This window comes from Pteropus vampyrus, unplaced genomic scaffold (genome assembly GCF_000151845.1).
Source record: "Pteropus vampyrus isolate Shadow unplaced genomic scaffold, Pvam_2.0 Scaffold461, whole genome shotgun sequence".
NCBI lineage: Eukaryota > Metazoa > Chordata > Mammalia > Chiroptera > Pteropodidae > Pteropus > Pteropus vampyrus.
Window position 1 is genome coordinate 2,246,136 of NW_011889242.1, and position 22,457 is coordinate 2,268,592.

Genomic DNA, 22,457 nt, shown 5'->3' on the forward strand with positions numbered 1-22,457 from the left:
AATTCATCCATTTACTTATTTGGCAGGTGTCAAATCCCTACTGTGTGTCAGACACTTTTACATGCTGGGATCTGGCACTTAAACAAAACCGACAAAAGTCCCTGTCATCTTGGCCTTTACATTCTAGCTGAGGGAGACGACTGAACAAATAAATAAAATGGATAGAATGTGAGGTGGTGATATGGTTGGACAGGGAGCTAGGGAAGCCGGGGTGGGGGGTCGGTGTTGTAGTTTTAAATAGGGCAAGTCAAGGGAGGCCTCAGTAGAATAGAAGGTGACTTCTGAGCAGCCACCTGAAGGAGGTGGCAAGGGAGCCATTGTTCTAGGGAGAAGGAATGGATCACGGGCCAGCTGTGATGTGGGAGCATGGGGTGAGGGGGACGACATGAAGCACAGAAGTCAGGGAGGGGCGTGGACGCTGATGTTGAAGAGGCAGTGGAGTCCAGACTGCCCATGACAGTGACTTAGGCTTTTAACGGATTGAAGTGGAACTTTGAGCAGAGTGACATAACATGACTTAGGTTTTTTGATTGATTTTTTTTCCAAAAGTGATTTCCCAATTTGACTTCATAAAAGATTGTACTAATTTGTATTTCCATCAACAAAGTATGGAGGGACCTATTTTCTTACAGAGTAGTAGTAAACTTCTTAATTTTTACCCGTTTGATGGGTGAAAAATAATATTTTAATTTGCATGTTTGATTTTGCACAGGGTTGACTATACTTTTTTTTGTGTGCACTACTTTTTCATGTTCTTTGCCCATTATTTTTGTTTTGAGTATTTTCTCTTTTGCTTAATTTTCTAGTGAATTTTTCTATTTTAACGAAATAGCAGTTATTTTTCCATTGTGGCTTGACTTTGTGATGCTTTATTTTTTCTTTTATAGAAGTTTAAAATTCTTATGTTTTTACATTTATATTTCTTCCTTTTATGGCTTCTAGGTTTTAGGTCATAGTTAGAAAGGCCTTACTCATTCTTAGATGATGGATAGGTGGGTAGGTGGTTGGATGGATGGATAGATAGATAATCACTATTTTATTTTTTGATATTTAACTTTTTATTCCACTTGAAATTAATTTTGCTGTAAAGAGTGGTATATAGGGGTCCAGGGTTTCTTTCTCCAGTTGGCTCCTGGTTGTTGCAGCCCTACTTCCTTTATCCCCACTGGTTTGAAATGCTGCTTACGTCTCATTCCATGTTCTCATTTAGGTCTGGCTCTCACTTAAAAAATAAAAATTTTTAAGGTAAGCTAATCACCAGTTTATTTTATGGCTGGGAAGTCTGGCAAACAGACATTCATTGGGCCTCTTTATCATCTTTCTCTTGGTGTCTTTAGGAAGGTTACTGTCCAGAGTTGGAGTGTCAGAACAACTACGGTTGGCAGGAGTGGGGTCGAAGAGGACTTTAATAAGCTCCACCTGTATGGGGTGTGATGGGTGGGGACAGGGCAGTGAGACAGGCTTCTAATTACAGAGATTCACAGCTGAGTTGGTAGTGGGCACATCCTACCATCCACAAGCAGGGTAGGAGTGTGCACACTTGTATCCTGTGCTGGAATGACACAGTGTTAACTTACATGAAACAGAATGAAACAGACATTCAAAAATGTATTTGTCAATTGTGTGGTATGCTGGAAAAATGTCAAAAATATACATGGAAAAGTTAGTGGGGAGTGGACTATTGGGGAGTGGAGAATAGCCACTTTATTTGTTATATTTTTGTTCTAGTTTTGTTCTTGAAGCTAATTTAAATAGACCTTAGCGTGAGGTTTGGTACCCTAAAATACTTGCCCATCTTGTCTGCCTCTTTTATATGATATGTTAACCTTATGAAATTCAAGTCTGTCTGCAGTGGAGCCATGCTTTATTTACTAATGGATCATTTTAACTGTGTTAGCTTGGCTAGCACAAAGGACTTCACTCTGATTGGTGTTGAACTTGTGTGTGTGTGTGTGCGCGCATGTGCGCGCGCATGTGCACACGTGCATTAGTATGAGGTATGCTGAGGCGGCTCCATGGTCGAGCTGGGACTGGGATGTCGGACTTGTGCTATAGCTCGATGGTCTTAGACTAAGCTAGTTCGAGTTACAGAGACTTGCCTAACCCTGGTACTGGAGCACATGCAGGTAGAGTGTCCCCACGATTTAAATTTAATTCCTTGGAGTTTCTCTTACAGGACAGGCTGGACAATGGCCCAGAACAAGCTATTCAACAAGACCCTCAAAGCGCTGCAGTGTGACCGGCTTGCCCGCTTGGCCAACGAAGGGGTGAGCCTCCCGGAAGCTGCTCGTGGGGGGTGCTACCCAGGTTGGGCCTCACTGGCTGACTCCCTTGCCCCTACCCCCCATGGCTAACAAGGTGGCCCTCATGCTCTGTCACTCCAGGCTTGCAACGAGCCGGTGCTGCGCCGAGTAGCTGTGGACAAGTGTGCCAGGAGAGTGCGACAAGCCCTGGCGAGCGTGAGCTGGGACACCAAGCTGGTCCAGTGGCTGCACACCACTCTGGTGGAGGCTTTGAGCCTGCCTGTGTTGGCGGCCTACCTGGACGCTTTGCAGACACTGAAAGGGAAGGTGAGGCTGTGGCTGGCATCTGCCCTGTCCTGGGGTAGCCACCTTCTGCTGTGGGTTCAGAAAGTGGCGCTGCGCAAAGTCATTGCCTGGCCAGCCTGGATGGCATGACCAAATCTGCCAGGTTTGTTGTTAAAAGTAGGAGACACAGTATCATTTCACATTTTTGTGTGGTGTAAACTTCTTCAGCCTTGCTGTCTCCAGGATGGGGTGTGGCCTGGAAACCAGAGTATACCTGCAGCTGTTGTAGCCCTGCAACTTGGGGTTTGAGTCACCACTGAGGTGAGGTGAGAAAGGAATGATATCACACAGAAGGTGAGGGTTTACCAGGGAGGAGTATTGAGAAGCAGACACATGTATGTACTCAGGGTGCAGAGCGAGGGTGGGGAGGTGTCCGGAGAGGGAGAGACAGTCACATCTTAATCTCATCAAGAGTGAGCCTTCAATAGCAACACTTTGACTTTAATAAGTCTCTGTAAAAGAGATCATTACATTTTTCTGCTTTCTCACAGAGATAGGGTTGTACAAAGTTAGACTGTTTTTCTTCACGATTTTATTTTGTTGCAATTTCACTTCCTGCCGGGGGCTGTGTTCATAGTGTGGTTGGAGTGGGTTCTCCAGGCAGACTGCCTATCTCCTGTCATTGCAATCACTAACTGGCTGCATCGTCTTGGATTAGTGTCTCAGTTTCCTCACCTCTAATACCTGTCTAGGTTTTTGTGAAAATTAAATTAGGTAACCCAGACGGAATGCCTGGCTCAAAATTTGTCCCGTAGCAAGTGCGCGGTGACTGTTAATGGTTATACAAGTGGTGCCTTCATAGGTTCTCGAAATACTTAGTATTTTGCTCTGTCACAAAACAGCCTCAGACAACTTGTATTTATTTCGTTCTTGACTTTTTTTTTAAGTTTTTCTTCTTGCTCCTTTGCAGGAAGCTGGCCCATTTTGTTGCTATAATTTGCTTAACCAACAGCTTGCCCCAGCCATATTGCCCACAATTTCAGACTCATTGTTTTCTACCTATTTTTCAGTCAAAAGATGCTAAGTTTGCTTTGAAAGCCAAAGAAGACTGGTTAAGTGCAGAAATAAAACAAAACCCAGGACTAAATGAATTAATGATAGGCATGGTAGGAAATTTGACATGAATTTATTTATTCAACAAATAATTTATTTTGTGCCTATAATGTGCCCAGCACTGGGTGAGCAAAACAGAGATGCCTTTGCTCTGGTGGGGCCTGTTTTCTAGTGGAGAAAGACAGCTAAAGAGATGATCTTCATATCCCCTGCGCTGCTCTCAGGCACAGGAGGTGAATGGTGAGTGTGCCTGGGCGTGGGCCAGGCCGACACCCTGGTGGAGAGTGGTGGCCTAAGAGTATTTCCAGTATTTTAAATGTTCTCCACAGCGTTGTGCGCTTTGAAAAGTACAGTACTGGAGCATGTGCCCTGGAGTGAGTGCTGGGAGTGCCCAGTGTCCCACTTTTTGGAGGCTCTGCCCCACTCTGCGTGGCCAGCAGGACTGCAACATAGTTCACCTCGTAGGGAAGTTTGCCTGCTTCCCCATGTTAGTTACATCTGAACCCTCTCAAGTGCATGAGGTGGTGTCCAGGTTTTATGAGCATGACTGACCACAGGAGTGTGCAATGGCTGAGGCTGGCCCTGCTGCCAGGTCATAGTGCCGGTGAATGGGAACGGTGGAGGATGCGCTTGGAGGACACACTTTGAGACGAGGCCATGTTCTCAGCAGTGGTCCCTCTGCCATCAGACTCTTATTTTCCCGTGACTCAGATTCACAAAAAATGCTTTGATCCCTAAAACTTTTAACGAACCTGAAGGGTAAAAATGCACATGGCTGGTACCATGCTTTTGGCCCAGCTACTTCTTCCATTGGATCCATTGTCAGGGGAGCAGAAAAGGTACAGACTCAGCCTCTTAATTGTCTGCTGAGAAAGATGCCGTGTGGAGAGACCAGGGAAGCTTGGTCAGCTTAGCTCCCCACAGGGAAGCTGGTGATTGATTGATTATCTCTGTCTGTACTGACAGAGGTCAGTTTCAAGGCTTTGTCATTTCAGGGGTGCACTCTACTGTCGGTAAAATCTTTTAAAATCTAATCAGATCAGATCCTCTGCCTCAAGGCATTGAGTGGCTTCAAGTCATAGAGTAAGTTCTGAAGAAATGGCCAGTTGCGGGGTGCAGATCCTTTGCAGTTTGGCACTAGCCTTTGTTACTAGCTTTACATCATCCTTCCTCACTCAAATCTTCGACTTCAGGCCAGCGGCACCTAGAATAAGCCCCACATGTTCTTTTTGTTGTTGTTAACTTTTTTATTGTTTTTTAAATTACAGTTGACATGTAATATATTAGTTTCAGGTATACAACATAGTGATTAGGCATTTATATACTTATGAAGTGATCACCCTGATAAGTCTGGTACCCACTTGACACCATATGTGGTTATTACAGTAGTATTGACTATATTCCCTGTGCTATACTTCACATCCCCGTGACTGTATTGTAACTGCCAGTGTATACTTCATCCTTTCACCTTTTTCACCCACACTCCAACCCCCTTTCCCATTTGAAACCATCAGTTTGTTCTCTGTATCTATGAGTTTGATTCAGTTTTGTTTGTTCATTTATTTTGTTTTTTTGATTCTACATATAAATGAGATCATATGGTCTTTGTTTCTCTCTGACTTATTTCACTTAGCATAATACCCTCTAGGTCCATTCATGTTGTCACAAATGGCAAGATTTCATTTTTTTTAATGAATAATATTCCATTTGTATATATGTACTGCCTCTTTTTTATCCATTTGTCCATTGATGGACACTCAAGTTGCTTCCATATCTTGGCTATTATAAATAATGGTGCAGTGAACATAGGGGTGCAATTAACTTTTCGAATTAGTGTTTTGGATTTCTTCACATAAATACCCAAAAGTAGAATTGCTGGGTCATATGGTAGTTCTATTTTTATTTTTTTGAAGTACCTCCGTACTGTTTTCCATAGTGGCTGCACCAATTTACATTCCCACCAACAGTGCACGGGGGTTCCCTGTTCTTCACATCCTCACCAACATTTGTTGTTTGTTGATTTATTGACGATAGCCATTCTGACAAGTGTGAGGTGCTGTCTCACTGGTTGGATGGGCATTACCCTGATGATCAGTGATGCTGAGCATCTTCTCGTAGGTCTGTTGGCCATGACTCCATAAAGGTCACTATTAACATTTTGGCATATTAATATTTTTTTCTGAGTAGAGATAATTTTTGTATTTTCTGTTTTACCTTTAACATTTTAGCGAAATTATTTTCCTATGTTATTACATTTTAAAAACCATTAAAATGAGCCCTTAATACCTAATTATGTAGATAATTTGCTTAACCACTCTCATTTATGCATTTAGGTTGTTTCCAGTTTCTGATTGTTATTGAGAGTAAATTTGTCATTTGCGTAACCCCCTACCCCATGTGTGTGTGTGTGTGTGTGTATTTCTGATATATTTTGTTAGGAAAGGTTCTCAGAAGTAGAATCCTTTGGGGAAGGGATAAGAATAAATTTAAGTTTCTTGTTGCATATCACCAGGTGTCTTTCCCATTTACCTTTAATGCTGAGAGGCACACTTTCAGCTGTCCATTTATTTGTACTCTGCTCCTGAGGGAGGTTCGAGTGGCTTGGTTGAAATCTGAAGGCTTGTAGTAGAGATCTGTGCCAGCCTGATTGCCACTGGTGGGCAGATCCCCTGCTTCTTACTGGACGCACTTTCGCTCTTTCTTGCTTCTAGATCCCTACCTTGATTGACCGTATGCTTGTGTCATCGAACACAAAGACTGGGGCTGCTGGAGCTGAGGCCTTGTCCCTCCTGCTGAAGAGGCCCTGGGACCCCGCCGTGGGGGTGCTTTCTCATAACAAACCAGTAAGTTGGGCAGTTCAGGCCTTAACTGTGGCCCGTGGATGTTTTAGAATCTGGTCTTAGAACTTTGGCAAGAGGATGAAAAGCGGCTTGTTTAACTTTTCAGTGGTGTATAGTACCTAATGTAAGCAGATCAGCATTGATTGGGATGAGAGGGTGGGGGGGCACTGAGGTCTCATGGAGTGATGCCTCTTCTCCCCTGTTCCCGGCGGGGTTCTCCCCCCACAGAGCAAGCTCCCGGGCTCCCCGCTCATCCTCACTGCCTCCTCCGGGCCCTCCAGCTCCGCATTCCCCACCTCACGCCGCCACCGCTTCTGGCAGTCTCAGCTGTCCTGCTTAGGCAAGGTATGTGGGGACGAGAGGGACTCTGTCCTGGGTGGGAGTGTCGTCTGGGAGGACCGAACAGACAGAATGCAAGTAGGGTCGAAATGGTTGGGCTTAAATGTAGAGCTTCCCTAGCCCTCTTTGGAATTTGGATGGTGCTTCCCCAGGGTTGAAGGGATTTAGGGGAGGTTAAGCAGATTTGAGAGAAGACTTGAAACTTACCTTTGCTGGTATGGCCGCCACTTCCTTTCTTTAGGTCATCCCTGTAGCCACCCATCTGCTGAACAATGGAAGTGGGGTAGGAGTTCTGCAGTGCCTCGAGCACATGATCGGGGCAGTGAGAAGCAAAGTGCTGGAGGTGAGAAGGCTCTGCCTTGAGTTCGCTGTGGCACATCCAGTGTCTGGGCTTGTTCCGCACCCATTTAGCCTCCTGGCTTACTGCTTTCTTTCTCTTCCCATAAAGATTCACAGCCATTTCCCCCACAAGCCCATTATCTTGATTGGCTGGAATACAGGAGCTCTGGTGGCCTGTCACGTAAGTACTTCCCTCCTTCCGTGGAGGTTGTCCTGGAGCAGAATAGTGCTGCTGCTGATAGCCACTGTGGGGTTCTCTTAGGCTAGATGCGGGGCCTACATCATTACATCAGAAACTCGAAGGGAGCACGGACTAGTATAATAAACCCCTTGGGCCCTCCCCCAGCTTCACCAGCAGTCAACTCCCGGCCCGGCTGTTTTCATCTTACCCTCACCCACTTCCTCTCTCTGCCAATATTTTGAAGAAAATCTCAAATATCATGTCATTTTGTGTATGTATATTTCAGCATGTACCTATCAAAAAAAGTTCCCTTTTTCCCCAAAACATAAGTACTGTTCTCTCACCTAAACAAAACAAAACAATAATTCCAGCAGGCACAAATTTTCATGTCCCTGGAATTTGCTGTTGTGTTCATGTTCTGTCCGTGTCTAAGACATTAGGGAGCCTTTTATTATTTTCCATACATGTGTGTGCATATTAGTTTGCGTAAGTGTCCCTGACTGGTCCAGAGCCTCAGTTCTCAAGTGGATCAAGGCAGCGAAGTCTGTACTGCTTCACGTGGTCTGTTAAGTGTGATGTCTTGGGCCGTGAGAGAAGGCTGTCTCCTCATAACCTGGTCCCAGGACAGCAGGACTTAGTCAGCGACTGCTCTGAGGAAGCGGAGTATCTGGGAGCTCCCCATTAAGTTCAGGGGAGTGACATCTTCACGTACAGGAGAGGAATGATGTTTCTGTTCTCCTGTTTGTAGTCACTGTGAGTTGAGGGAAGCAAGCAAGAGGCCTCAACTCCAGGGAGCCGACAGGGTAGAAATGTTGAACCACCTATGCTGTGGCTCAGCCCTCTGCCTGGTCTCCAGGCTCCAGCTCTCCAGGTGGCAGCTGCTTAAAGAAGGGCACATCTGTGTCCTGTGCCCTTAACTGCTGCTACCATGGCTGGTGCTCCTGGGGGTTAGGACAGGAGAAGGAGATGGGACTGGGTGGTGGGTCTGCGCCAACCCCGGGTTCCGGGTAGGATATAGCTGCAGGGAAGGCAGCTGACCTGGAAACAAACTGTGCCATCATTTCTAGGTATCGGTAATGGAGTATGTCACTGCAGTTGTCTGCCTTGGCTTCCCTCTGCTTACTGCAGACGGCCCCCGAGGGGTAAGCATGTGGCGAGGGGGAGCAGGGAGTGCATGCCTCGCCCAAGCTGGCGTGCAGTGGCTGTGGTAGCCCAGCTGACCCCTGAGCGGAATGGCCAGGGCAGTGCTCAGTGAATATGAACTAGCGGATTATAAACCCTCTACCTCTTTTAGGATGTAGACGACCCTCTCTTGGACATGAAGACTCCAGTCCTCTTTGTCATTGGTCAGAATTCCCTGCAGTGTCACCCTGAAGCCATGGAGGACTTCCGGGAGAAGATTCGAGCTGAGAACAGCTTGGTGGTGGTTGGGGGAGCTGACGATAATCTCAGGTGGGCAAGCCCCCGTGAGAGAGCCAGGCTGGAGTGTTGGAGAAGTGCCTGTGAGGTGGTGAGGTAGCTGTAGGCTAAATCTGAAAAGGGTCATTAAAAAACTTTTTTTTAATACTTTTAACTAATTCAGATTTACAAAATGTTGCGAAATAGTATCCAAAATCCTTTAATCCACTTGACCCAGCTTTCCCAAATATTAACCAATGCATAATTATCCAAATCAGAAAATCCACATTGATATGATACTATCATCTAATGCACAGACTCAGATTTCATCAGTTGTCCACTGAGGTCTTTTTACTGGTCCAGGGTCCGATCCAGGATCAGATGGTGCCATTTGTGCTACGTCTCCTCCATCTCCTTTAATGTCACACTGCTCCTCGTTCTGTCTGTGTCTTTCATGACCCCGACACTCCTGAAGACTTCTGGCCAGTTGTTTTGTAGACTGTTCCTCAATTTAGGGTTTTGACATTTTCTTGTGATAAGGTCAAGGATATATGTTTTGGGCAGTACTGTTCCCGAGGCGAGGTGCCCTGAGCACACACCCCCCTCAGGGGATACATGTTGTTGACATGTTTCATCACTGGTCTTGGGTTAAGGTGGCATCTGCCAGGTTTCCTACCGTAAAGCTGCCACTTTTCTTTATAATGAGTGGTTATCTTGTGGGGAGAAGACACTTCGATACCCAGGAAGGCAGTCTGTCCTCATGGCCTCACTGGGGCTGGCATTTTCTCACCTTTCGTTCCTTGCTCAGGAGGAATGTGAACACTGATCATGTTTGTGTTAAGCAGCTTTTGCAGATTTTGTAGCATAAACAGGCGAGGTTTGGGAGGGGTTTTACGAAGGCACCTTTGGGCACTGAGATGGCCCCTCGCGCCCAGAAGGCTAGCTGCCCATAGGACCTATAGTGACATTTCCGTGAAATGTACTGAAAAAGAATGTCAAGTATTGGTCCTCCTTTCTTAATGTGCTCACTCTTGGAGGTTCGGTCACTCGTGCGCTTTAACTAGAGAGCTTAAAGCAGGCACCTGCTTGCACTGTCCTGTAGGTTTCTTACCCAGAGGCGTTTGGGAGAAGTCTTTCTGGCTGTGGTCATTTTACAGTGTCTTGTAGACCTGGAATCTAATCCTGATGCTGGGGGCCATGTGTGCTTGTGAGTAGACTGCCTTTCGTGCTCTTCAGACATTCTAACCTGTAAGAGAGCAGAGTGGGAGGAATGGAGACAGTGAGATGGCCACTGAAGCTGCTTAGCCGACAGCTTGTCACTGTGCCAAGAGTGTTGGCCTGAGAACTGGGGACCTCTATTTAGCCCTGGTTCCTTTGCCGAGAAGCTTGGGTAAATCACTTAAATGCTGGGACTCACTATCCTCATCCATAAAATGGGGTGTCACACAAGGTCAGAGGCCAATAACCAATGAATCGGGGTCTCAGAATTTAGAGCCTCTGAATGTTCTCCATCTAGTCACTTGGTGCCCTGTTTCTCTCCACCAAGACCCCACCCCACCCCACCCACAGTCAGAGAGTAGGCTTCATGGTGGGAATGCTGTGGCTGTGGTCATGTCCTTTATGCCTTCAGAACTAACCACTGGCCACCTTCCCTCTCCTCCTCTGAATCTCATTTCAGCAGCACCCAGGAATCTCAGGGTGTGGGCCTTTGTTGGAGGACTTGTTATGGTCATAGCTCTAGGACTTCTGGAGTATCAGGCCCAGGCCTTCCCATATGTTCCTTTGTGCAGCGCCCCAACACCACAAGTGAGGCCTTATGACTTTCCGTCTTGCAGATGGAGAAACAGGTTCAGAGATATGGCAGTACCAGCCTGAGGGCTAGAGCAGTTTTCCTCCCCAGGCCTGGAAAACACCCCACACAGAAGAGCAGTCCATTCTTACTCCACATGTGCCATAGAATGAGTGTTTGGGAAATGAGTGCAGACTCCTTTTTGTTTCCTAGGATAAGCAAAGCAAAGAAGAAGTCAGAAGGGTTGACACAGAGCATGGTGGACAGGTGCATCCAGGTACACAGGTGCTTTGTGTATTTTCTCAGCAAGGCTTCCCTTATGGAGCCTTTTTAGGCTTGGTCTTATTGGCAACAGCCTCTAGGCTCTGAAAGGTAAAGGAGTATTCCCCCAGGGCCTCTGGAATCCCTAATCCTACAAAGAAAAGGGGAGAGAGGAGCAGGGGAGAGGAGAGTGAGGAGCGAAGAGGTGGGCAAAGCATCGAGTGAATGGGTCATTGGGGGAGAGATAATGCGCCTCTACTTCATGGAGGCTCCTGCTGGTCTCTGGCCAAGGCAGGGTTGTGCACGTGGGGAGGGTCTGGCACAGCTATGCTGAAGCCGCGTGAATCAACTTAGTCGGGACTGTTAAGAAGGTCCCTGTTCTCCAGCCAAGGACTCTCTACACTAGGATGAGATTGTGGACTTCCTGACTGGCGTGCTCACTCGTGCTGAGGGGCACATGGGCGCCGAGCCTCGTGACCAGGATGCTGAGAAGAAGAAGAAACCCCGGGATGTGGCCCGCCGAGACCTGACCTTTGAGATCCCTGAGCGGGGCAGTCGACCTGCCTCGCCAGCTGCCAGGCTGCCTGCCTCCCCCTCGGGCTCGGAGGTAAAGCAGCAGGGAGGGGGCACTTCTGCTGGGGACTCAGGACCACGGAGTTGATGCCCTGGCCTCTGGGGGACTCCCGGTGCCTGGCCAGTGCCATAGGGCTGTACATTCCCATGGGGAGAATCCTGACCAGGGAATTCCAGCGGCCATGCTGATGGGTGGTCAGGCCCAGACAACAGTGGCTTGGTCCTTGTTCTTCTTACCCACTCAGGACCTCTCCAGTGTGTCCAGCAGCCCTACCTCTAGTCCCAAGACCAAAGTGGCCACAATAGCCTCTGCCCAGAAGTCCAGCCAGATCGGGAGTTCGCAGCTGCTGAAGAGACATGTGCAGCGGACAGAAGCTATGCTGACCCACAAGCAAGCCCAAGGTATATGTAGATGCCAGGCCCAGAGGCCTTTCTTGGGTTCTGTCCTCTGCAGTTGACATCATGTGGCAGTTGGAAAGTATTGGCATCTGCAGCTTTTCTAGAGGATGTGGGAGGCACCTCTCCCACTTTCTGTCCAGGAAGAATTAGATCAATGTGAACACCAAGGGCAGCTTTTAACGTAAAACATCACAGGAGGGCTATGTACTAGTGGGGCTGCATCGTCCCACCGGTGATAGCTTTGCAGGCATTTTGGGCATTTAGACTCTGTGAGCTGATGACATGCACACTGGCCTCTAATTTCTGTCCAGCTCCCACCCAGGGAACTGTAGCTCATGCTCCAGGCCTTGCAGTCTGAGGTCTCTAGTTCTCGCTGGCGAGTGACTGGCAGTCCATCAGATTCTGGGACACCTCAGCCGGTGTCATCCTGCTCTCTTTTTGCTCTTGCAGAGTTCAGATTTCTACAGTGGGACTTTAGCAGAGTTTATCAGGGATCTTTGCAGGTGATTTTTAAGATGAGATTGGAAAATATTCGTGTGGTTGGAATTAGAGTTTGGAGTTCAGTGTGTGCTATGTAAGACACGATAGAAAAGGAGACCTCAGTGTGGGGAGAGAGAAGGAAAGAGTGCCTCCAACCCTGGCCCCACTTTGATCCAGCTAGGCGGCCCCATGCTGGAGCCTCTTGGGCGTTGGTGTTTGAGGATGTGTCCAGGAGTGTGTATCATCTGAGGTTCAGGGGACAGACAACAGCCAGAGGTGGCTGTCACGTAGAGACACAGAGATGATAGGAGGCCAATCTGCTTGCTTCCTGTGTTTTCTTTAGTGGAGCCAGAGGGTCAGAACATAAACCCAGGCCTCTTAGGAGGTGGCCCTTAAGATTGGTGCCAACAAGGAGCAGAAGTGTGGGTGGATCAGGGAAGGCCAGTGAGGCCAGGCCCCCAGGGCCCACGTGGGTGCTCTGTGACCTGGACCTTCTCAGGTAGTGGCCAGAGCCAACCTCTGGGTGGGCAGTGGTGTCCACTTAGGCTTTCAGTGTAGAGAGAGCCAGCGTTTGCAGGGGATCTAGAGGGGATTAGTTGAGTATTTAAGGAGCTCCAAAAGGCTGATTGGTGAGCTGTGTCCCAGAATGTCCTGGGGAGACCAGCAGCGGTGGCCCCTGGCTCTGGCAGCGTCTTAGAGCTCATAGACAAAGGAGAGGGGTCTGTGATTGTTTATGGAGCCCTTGCTACTTGCCATGCCCTCTTCCTGGCGCTTGACTTGCTGTGGCTCTGAGCATCTCGGCAGCAGCCCTGTGTTCGGTATTTTCACTTTATAGATGACTCCGTGGAACTGCTGAGAGCAGAGTCAGTTCAGACCCTGCAGTGATTTCAGAAAAAGCCCTGTTGACTATTTTCTAGAGCACTTTCCTATCTTTTTCTTACTTCCCCTCAATTTCTCCTTTCTCTGACTGGCTGTGATTCTGTAATTCTTTCTGATTCATTCCAGCACAGTTTGCTGCTTTTCTGAAACAAAATATGCTGGTGAGGAAGGCTCTTCCTCCTGGCACCTCCTCCTGTCTCTTTGGTGAGTATCGCTCTCTCACCTCCTCCCTCTGCCTCTCCCCACCCTATCTTCCCCTCTGTCCCTGTTTGGTTTCTTCTTGTTCTTTTCTCTCTGCCTTTTTCTATTTTCTGATTCTTTTTTTTTTTTGCTGACTCCTTTTGCTTATTCCATAATCTTTGCTTTTTCTCTGTTCTGTTTGCTTCTCATAGTGTTTTTTTCTTCTTGTCTCTTATTGTGGTTCTTGGCTCTGCTTCTCCTGTGTGTGCCTGTGGCCATCGCCTCTGAGCCTGAGTTTCCTTGTGTGTTTTCCTCCCTGCCTTTGGTCTCCTGCTGCCATCCTGGCTGCTGCAAGCACATCAGCCACTTACCAGCATAAAACTGTAACTCCTTTCCCTCTTATTACCTCCTCCAATTCTGATTTTAGTTGACTCCTTTATCCCCTAAGCAAGCCTTCCGTTGGTTATGTGCTGACTATGGTCTAGAGTAGCTCCATGTGGTCCATGCCAGTCCTCCACCCTCATGTGACTGTGGTACCCCCACTCCCATTGCCTATGCTAAGAAGAGAGACTGGAGGTAGGGGGGCTTCTGGGTTTAAAGAGGAGGGGGTCTCCAAGGAAGCCTAAAGGGCAGTCTGAGTCCAAGCGGCTTGGCCTTGTACAGTATGAGTCTGTTTGATTCTATGTGTGAATAGGTGGCCTTTCTCTGTACTAGTACAGGTGACCTGGGGACCAGGTGGTGACATGGGCCACTGTTCCCCTTTACTTTTGGGCAGGAGCTGTACAGATGTGTTGGCTGAGATGCTCCTTGCCTAGGAGCACCTTGAAGCCAGTCTTAAGTCCTGGTGGCAATCCTTCTCACTCTCTGTATGGCAAATGAGCCCTCTACCCCGGGCTCCCAAGGCAGAGGAACTTGAGCCCTGTGACAGTCTCCAATGCAGAGAGGACTGGGCAGTCTGCTCTCCCATTGCTGCTTCCTGGCGATGTCCCGCCCTCCAGCTGTGCGGTGTTGGGAGCAGGCCTGCCGGGCCTGCCACAGGGCAACTGGTCAGACTCTGAGTCCGGAAGAACTGTTTAGACCCACCATGGGGAATCCTCTGTGTTTCGCTTGGCCTTTGCTAGTTAGGGTCAAGGCATCTCTTTATTGTTTCCACAATTCAGAGTCCCCTTCTGACTCCAGAACATGGGGAGGGATAGAGGTGGCACCATTCTCTGAGAGGGGTGAGAAGGGACTGATGCAGTGGATGTCATCTTTGAAGCCTGACCCTGTGCGTAGCTGATTCTTCTGTGTGTCCCCACACAACTGTGCTCGTGTGAGTCTGTCCTATCAGTGTCTGTCAGGCTTTCTTGAACCACAGAGGACCTCACCCCAGCTCCATCTCTTAGTTCCCATCTCATCAGAACAAACGGAGGAAGCAGAGAAAGAGGATCTGAGGGTCCAGCTGAAGCGGCACCAGCCCCCTAGCCCTCTCCCTGGCACAAAGACCTCCAAGCGACCCAAGATCAAGGTGTCCCTGGTCTCCCAAGGAGACCCAGCTGGAGGGCCCTGCACTCCTTCCCAAGGAGGAGCCTCAGGAGGTGAGTTCCCGGGAGGTGAGTTCCTGGGAGGTGAGTTCCCATGGCTGTTTTAGTAAACGCTAATCGAGCTCTTTCAGGGCACCTAGTGTCGCCCTCTCAGGCTGCTTACTGGTGGCTCAGCCTCTACTTCACTGCAAGAGGTGGCCTGTGGGGATGGCAGGCAGCGACCTGATCTGAACTAGGATCAGGGAGGCAGGATGAGGACCAGAGGAAGCTCTAGGGCCATTCAAAACATATTTTGGGGTTTGTTTTGTTCTGGTTTGGTTTGGTTTCTATTAAAGATAATAAAACATTATAGAAAGTTTAGAAAGTAGAAAGAAAAAATAACCCCATTTCTCCTTTCTCTTTTATTTTTCATCTGCCAGTCTTTGTCCATAATATCTTGCATTTGCCTAGCTTTGGAACATGAAAGGTAGGCCAGATAGGACTGACCGGTGGCCTTGGGTTTTGTTTTGCGGCCACAGGAGGGAAGGCCATCACAGTAACACTGGGGCAGGTGTCAGCAGGGTCCAAGGAGCTCACAGGGCTTCTCACCACAACCAAGTGAGTCCACTTCTTGGTTTCTTTGGCTCTGCTCCCTTCTTTCTTTTTACCTTGTTCTGGTCCTCTTAGTGCTTTGGGAAGATGGTGGATTCTGGATTCTTTCATTCTGGGGCATGTGGCTTCTTTCGGAGTGGGATCTTTGTCTTTCTTTTGGGTCAACTCAGAGTTCATTTTTACCTGGAGTTTGCAGTGCATCCTGTAGCTTTTGCTCCAAGGCCTGACTTTTACAAGGACTAGAGGCCAGATTCTAAAGGCGGGATGAGGAAACCAAAGGTTTTGGCGTTGTGCCTGTTGCTGACACCTCGTGGGCCCCCTCTGTACCCGCCCTGTGTTGCCAGGGTCTGCTGCTCTCTAACCTTTGGATAACGGAGCTCCCGTCTTTGTGTACAGGTCCAGTGCTTCTGAAGGGGGTGTCTCTGCTGGCCCAGCCTCCTCGGTGGCCTCCAGCAGCACTGCACCCAGTGCCTTGCACACACTCCAGAGTCGCCTGGTGGCCACCTCTCCTGGCAGCTCCCTCCCAGGTATCTGGGGGTCTAGCATTCCTACCTCCAAGCAGAGCCTGGGCTGGTGCTGGAGGGCGGTCCGGGAAAGCGTCCTAGGAGTAGGATTTGGAGGACACTCCTTGGGGTCTTGGACTTGTCAGGGAAGGTTGGTATGGAGCTGGGATTCCTTTCATGTGAGTGGGTGAGGGACAGTTCTTGGCCTTAGTGTGCAGTGAGGAAACACCCCTGCGTGCAGGCACACTGCGGGGAGTGTGTTTCCTTTTGGTGCTTTTAAACATACCTGATGAGCATCAATGAATGAGACGCTTCTGCCTGCAGGTGTCTCCTCGCTCCCTTCACCCCCACCCAACACTGGAAGGCCAGGTGCTTGAGCCTAGCATGACCAAGGCACTGCAGCTTCCTTTTTCCTTCAGGGGGCCTTTCCTCTTAGCTGTGAGGCCCCTGGGCTGTGGTAAAGTGAATTCTTTTGTCTTAAAAAGGCCTTACTCTTCCCTGGGGAATTTACAGTTCAGAAAAGTGAGATTCAGGTTCTCTTGGGTTTTCAAAGCTGTCCAGGATATAAGACAGATGGTTTGGAGCAGGTTGGAACGTGCAGAAGGAGTTGAAGGCCGTGGGTCTGCACATACCCTCCCTTGTGTGGGCATCCAGCATGTGTGTAGGGGGAACCCTTGCCAGCACCTCCACAAGTATTGGGAATGTCCAAGGGGTAGGACATGATGTTTAGTTGGTTGTTGAGGCTCGACAAGCATGGCTGCTCTTGGGATTAGCAGTTGAGCTTGTGCTGATATCTGTCTTTATCTTCTCTTAGGGGCCACGTCAGCCAGCAGCCTCCTCCAAGGCCTTAGCTTCAGCTTGCAGGATATCAGCAGCAAGTCCTCTGGCCTCCCAGCAAATCCTTCCCCAGGGCCAGCCTCACAGGTGCACATCTACCTCCTGCTGGGGCGGGCAGGTGTGGGGAAGAGGCCTCCTCAGCTCAGTTTTGGCAAGGCCACTGGGTCTGTCTGCAGTCTAGGTCAAGGACAGACAGCCTTTGGCTTCCCAGCTGAGGGCCATCAAAAGCTAAGGCTCCATCACTTACTACATGACGTGGGGCCAGTTTCTTGACCTCTCTGTTTCTTCGTTTCCTTGCCTGTATCTGTAAATTGAGGATAATCGTCCATCACAGAGTTGTTTTGAGGATTAAATAAGATAACATGTGGGAACGCCTGGAAGAAAGAGCACCTTGCATACGGTGGCACACATACATACATAGTAGCTTTTAACAATGTGCTGTTGGCCCTCCACACTCGGACATGGTTGTTGGGCCACAGTGCTGATCACCTGGGCTTGTGTGTCCCATAGGCCACCAGTGTGAAGTTGCCTAGCCCCATGCAGAGCCTGGGCGCCATCACCACAGGCACCAGCACCATTGTCCGTACCATTCCTGTGGCCACCACTCTCTCCTCCTTGGGTGCCACCCCTGGTGGGAAGCCCACAGCAATCCACCAGCTGCTGACCAATGGGGGCCTTGCCAAGCTGGCAAGCAGCCTCCCTGGCCTGGCGCAGATCTCTAACCAAGCATCAGGTGAGTCTGTCCTGAGAACATGGGGACTCCCAGATATGGGACCTTCCCATTCCACGTGGGCAAGGTCTGCTACTGTACCCAACCCCACAGGATCCTGGTGTTGACCCTGAGGGATTCAGCTGTGAGGGTTCATCCCCTAGAGAGGTGGAAAGAACACAGCCTGCTTCCTGTTGCCTTGCAAACTGACAGGACGCAGATGACCCAGCTGGGGAGGAGGCCGAGGTGGGAGGCCAAGAGGGGTATTATGTGGGAAAGAAATTCCCCAGGAAAGGCGAGTGGGGATGTGACAAAGAAACCTACTTCTCTCTCTCTCAGGCTTGAAGGTCCCTACCACCATCACCCTGACCCTGCGTGGGCAGCCAAGCCGGATTAGCACACTAAGCCCCGTGGGCCCAGGGGCCCCAGCTGCAGAGCCCACACCCCAGGCTTTGCCCTCCAGCTCGCAGGTGAGTGCCCCTGCGGAGATGGGGGACAGTCCACGGCACGGAGACCTCAGTGCCCTAGGCTTGCAGACCAACTAGATTCAAATGCAGGCTCGCGGTTCATAGCTTTGGAGCTTGGAGCAAGTCCCGGACATCTCTGAGCCTCCTTTTCTGTCCACTTACTGCACTGTTGTGAGGATTATGTGCGTAGAGCGTTCAGGGGGTCACAGGCTTGGTGACTAATGTCTTTGTTTATGCGCCCTCCATCCCTTTATTCCCCCCTCTCAGCTTTGTCGTGCTGAGGCTCCCCAGCACTGTGCCCTTCCAGACCTTGGCACCCCTTTGTAGGGCACAGCTAGGTTTCTGTGGCTCTCACCTGAGAGTCACCATCGGTTCTCCTTGGCCGATCCGATTTCTTTTATGGCCTTTCGAGTGAAATGTTTTTAATCTTGTGATTGAGAGCTACCTCAAGGTCAGAAGTTAGAGAAAACCGTAGTTTGCTTCTAGAGTGGGGTGTGCTCTCCTTTGGCTCCCACTGTTTTGTCAGGGCCTCCTGTGCGGTGTGAGGAGGTGTTACACAGCCTGTTGGCTGGAGGCCCTGGTCCCTGCATCTCCACCCTGCCCTGCCATGGCACCCTGTGTGCAGGGGCTTCCTGACTGGGCTAGAGGCTCATCTGCAGAGGGCACTTCTGCACTCACAGGGCTCATAGCCACCCCTCCCCACTGTTCTGCACAGCGGTGGGGTTGTTCCCATTTCTTTACTCGTTTCTCAATTATGAAGCTGATCATTCTTATTTTTAGTAATCCAGACATTACAGGAATAATACAATTTAGAAAGTAAAAGTTTCCCATGACACCGCTCCAGAGATGGTGTCAGTAGTTTGGTATCCATCCTTCTAGATACTTCTTTCTGTACAAAGTATTTTTTTGTTTATATTTTTTGACAAAAATGAGATCACAGAATATGGACAGACTTGTATAACTAGGCTTTGTTTACTGAACATCGTGACGTGTTCTCCTATTGATTGCAGAGACCGTAGGTGTCTCACCTGTGGCTGCCTGAATTCATGGGGCAGGTGTGGGAAAACGAGTGTCACCACCTCCTGTACAGAGTTGGATTGTGTTTTGTTTTTTGATTCTATGCATAATGGTACAGTGAACACCCCTCTCATGATCTGTGCACCCTGGGAAATTGCTGCAGGTTGGAAACCAGTAAGCCAAGGGTACGTGTACTCACCGTCTGGCAAGCTGCTGCCTGGTTGTCCTTCAGAAGGACTTGCTTGTTCCCAGTTTAGGCCACAGCGTTAATGAGAACAGCTATTCTCCTACGGCGTCAGTTGTGGAGATGAGTATTTTAATTTTATTAATTTGATGGATAAAAAGTAAAACTGCTTTAATGTGCGTTTTCCTGATTACTTACGAGGTTGTATGTCTTTTATGAATTGCCCATAGTATTCTGTGTTTGTTTTATAGCAGCTGTATATATTCAGGTGTTATTCCTTTACCTGCTGTACAAATTGCATGTGTTTTCTTCCAGTCAGTTGCTTGCCTTTGTTTAGTTTTTTCTTGTTATCAAAGTGTTAAGTGCTTGTCTTTTACCTTTGGTTTCTGGCTCTTTTGCCATACAGGCATTAAAAAGATATTTTTTTAATAGGAAACACATTTATTGAAGGCAAACTCTATCAGACAAAGTGTAAATACTTTTACATGGATTATTTCATTAAAAAGTTTTATACAGTAAAATCTTTAGATCTTTTCCTTTTATGGTTCCAAGGTTTTTTGTTTTCAGAAAGATCTTCCCGTTGCAAGAGTATAATAACCTTTTTGCATTTTCTTTTTTTATGTTTTAGTTTTCTAATTGTGGTGAAATATATATACACACAATTACCGTTTTACCTTTTTTTTGGTTTACAGTTCAGTGGTATCAGTACATTGGCATTGTTGTGCCACCATCACCACAGGCTGTCTCCAGGACTTTACATCATCCTGTATTAAAACTGTTTTCTTATAAGGCTTTTGTTTGTTTTTTTTACCTTTAGTTTTTCAGTACACTTGGACCTTATTTTTATAAGCTAAGTGAGGAAGGGATCCTAACTGTCTATGAGTTCATTCATTTGACATCGGTTCTCATTCTAGATTTCTGTGCCCTTGACCTGTCTGCTGCTACATAGGCTTTATATAATTGTTTGATAATGCAGGCCCTCAAGTTAAGGAAGTACCCACTGTGTTTCTAGTTTGCTAATATCCTCTTTATTCTTTTCTTGTCTCTTGATAAATAGTGGGTTTTGAATTTTTGTTGCCCTTTTTTTTGTTGCCCTTTTGGAAATGGATGAGATGAATCAGCATAAACATTTCCTTGTAATCAGTTAAAATGATGAATTACTTTACTGTTTCCTAGTATTGAGCTGTCTAAATTTCAGATTTAGTATGTCCTGTTCTTTTTTTGCACGTGCCTAGATTTATTTTTATTGTGCACACATAGGAAAGAAGACACTATAAAAAGAGAACAAAACAACAAAAAAAGAAAGAAGCCCAGTGCTTCAGAGGAAAAGCACGCGTATTTTTATTTTACTTAGAATTTTGGCCTCTGTGTATATCAGTGAGGTTGGCCTGTGGTTTTCTTCCCGTCCGCCCCCGCTTTTTTGTGGGTGTGCTCTCTTTGTCCCGTTGTGCAAAGGGAGTAATTCTAACCTAAAAGAATGCAGTGGGAAGTATTTTATTTTTTCTCATATTCCATAACATTCATATAGCACAGAAATGATCAGCTTCTGGTGGCTTGCTGGAAATGACCTGTGCACCACCAGGCCTGTTTTCAGGCGGCCCTAACCCTTGCTGACAGCATGGTGACGCATACCTAGAATCAGGTCTGCACCAGGCGGCACCCTCCCGTTAGGTGGTCCGTCAGCTCGCTGCAGGGGACAAGGTACATGGGCTGGTTGGTAGGAAGAGCAGAGGTCACTGAGTGTCCTCATTTGGGGCTGAGTGGAAGAGCAGGAGTGAGGTCAAGATGTGATTTCTACTTGACGGCATGGACTCTAGAGCTTGGTCTTTATCTCTGTAAAGTGGGTATAATTCGTGGGAGGATTCTGGTGGTACTTCTTTCCTTGCAGACAAAGGTGGTTTTGTTAGACATGCTGACTTAGAAGCTTAGCTTCTGGCACTTACCTGTGTGTGTATGCGCTCAGACTGCCAGAAAGTATAACACCAGGGAGAGCCCCAGGCTGTCAGGCCTCGTCTTCGGCGAACTGTGTGATCCCAGGTAGATTCCTCAGCCACTCTGGGCTTTGGTTCTGTCAGCTAGTCTGGTGAGGCGGTGATTACTGTGGTGGAATTAGTAGGGGCTGTCTTGGAATCGCCTCAGGCTTTGGGAAAATGAATGTTTAAAGGTTGAGAAACAAACCACCCATTTATGACATTTATGAGATGATTAGAAATCTGAACACTGACTGGATAATTTTTAATATTAAGGAATTGTTAAACTTTTTATTTTAGTTCTAGTGTTTAAATTTGGAAAAAATCCCCTTTAATTTTGGGATTACATATTGCAATATTTATGGATAGAAAGAAAAATGTTTGTAAACACCAGCTTCTGAGATTTGTGAAAGCACTTATCTGTTTCATTTCTGGCACTGGTGGATATTTACTGTTTCCTTCAGGGAGCTGGACTGTTACGTGTTTCTTACAGCTGAGAAGGGGGGTGGAGGCTGCCGTGCCTGTGTCAGCATCTTGAGAATGAGTCCTTGCCTGTGATCCCCAGGTCTTTCTCCTCTCTGGTCACACTGCGGCCTTGCGGCCACCTCCAGGAGACAGGTCATTGTCAGGTGTGCTCCTGCCTAGGAGGGTTAGCATCTTTGCAGCCTGCCTGGGACAAGGTCAGCACACAGGGGCACTGTACCCTTTCTAGCTTTGGTGGACAGGCCCTCCGTCTTCCCCTCTCTGCTGCATTCTTAGAGACCTCCGGAGTTTTACAAAGGTGAAATCCAGGGAATCGGAGGAACCTCATGAAAAAAGTCCAGCTCTCTCCCCTGCTTCCTTCCCCCTGAGCCACAGGGCTCAACAATTCAGGCCGTCCTCCACACTTAAAGAGTAGACAGACTGAAAAAGCAGTATCGCTGGAACAAGTATGGGAACCTCCCTTCAACTCTGCCCCCCTGACATTCTCCTCTGCTTCCCTGCATCCTTTCCTGCCCTTGTGCGTGATGTAAGTCCTCACTCTGGGTGAGCAGGTGTTATGCTCTGGTGCTTGGTGTGGATTGTCTCATTTAACCTCATGACTACTTGGTGCGTAGGTGCTGTCCCTTGTGGCTCACAGGTGAGGAAAAAGAGGCTCAGAGCATAAGTAACTGCCTAGAAAGTGGTAGGGGACTCTGCTGCAGTGTTCGTGTTCTCTGAGCCACTTGGCCACTAGAACACATGTCCTAGTGCACCCAGCTTTTCCCTGTTGAGAATTAGTTTGGCATAAATTCGCAGGGGTGGGATGAGAGGTCGGAGGGTCTGGGTGTGTTGGCCTGGCAAAGTTCTGACCCTTGCACACTACCTTCCCGCACAG

The 22,457-nt window shown here is 48.1% G+C and overlaps 1 protein-coding gene across 8 annotated transcripts in view; it reads left to right on the forward strand.

The window, feature by feature from the left end:
* Positions 1–22,457, forward strand: part of KANSL3 (KAT8 regulatory NSL complex subunit 3) — a 44,473-nt gene that overhangs the window by 10,215 nt on the left and 11,801 nt on the right. For 5 of the 8 annotated variants that reach the window (XM_023524348.1, XM_023524350.1, XM_011381995.2 and 2 more), the window contains 18 exons: positions 2,177–2,267; positions 2,385–2,570; positions 6,353–6,484; positions 6,710–6,826; positions 7,062–7,163; positions 7,269–7,340; positions 8,408–8,482; positions 8,635–8,792; positions 9,841–9,945; positions 10,741–10,804; positions 11,195–11,395; positions 11,607–11,763; positions 14,685–14,876; positions 15,341–15,419; positions 15,810–15,940; positions 16,731–16,840; positions 17,264–17,486; positions 17,802–17,932. In XM_023524348.1, coding sequence (XP_023380116.1) covers positions 2,177–2,267; positions 2,385–2,570; positions 6,353–6,484; positions 6,710–6,826; positions 7,062–7,163; positions 7,269–7,340; positions 8,408–8,482; positions 8,635–8,792; positions 9,841–9,945; positions 10,741–10,804; positions 11,195–11,395; positions 11,607–11,763; positions 14,685–14,876; positions 15,341–15,419; positions 15,810–15,940; positions 16,731–16,840; positions 17,264–17,486; positions 17,802–17,932 — 2,326 coding nt within the window. Of the gene's footprint in view, positions 1–2,176; positions 2,268–2,384; positions 2,571–6,352; positions 6,485–6,709; positions 6,827–7,061; positions 7,164–7,268; positions 7,341–8,407; positions 8,483–8,634; positions 8,793–9,840; positions 9,946–10,740; positions 10,805–11,194; positions 11,396–11,606; positions 11,764–14,684; positions 14,877–15,340; positions 15,420–15,809; positions 15,941–16,730; positions 16,841–17,263; positions 17,487–17,801; positions 17,933–19,822; position 22,457 lie in introns of those variants that run through there. The other 3 variants (XM_023524352.1, XM_011381996.2, XM_023524351.1) reach the window with 2 other exon arrangements.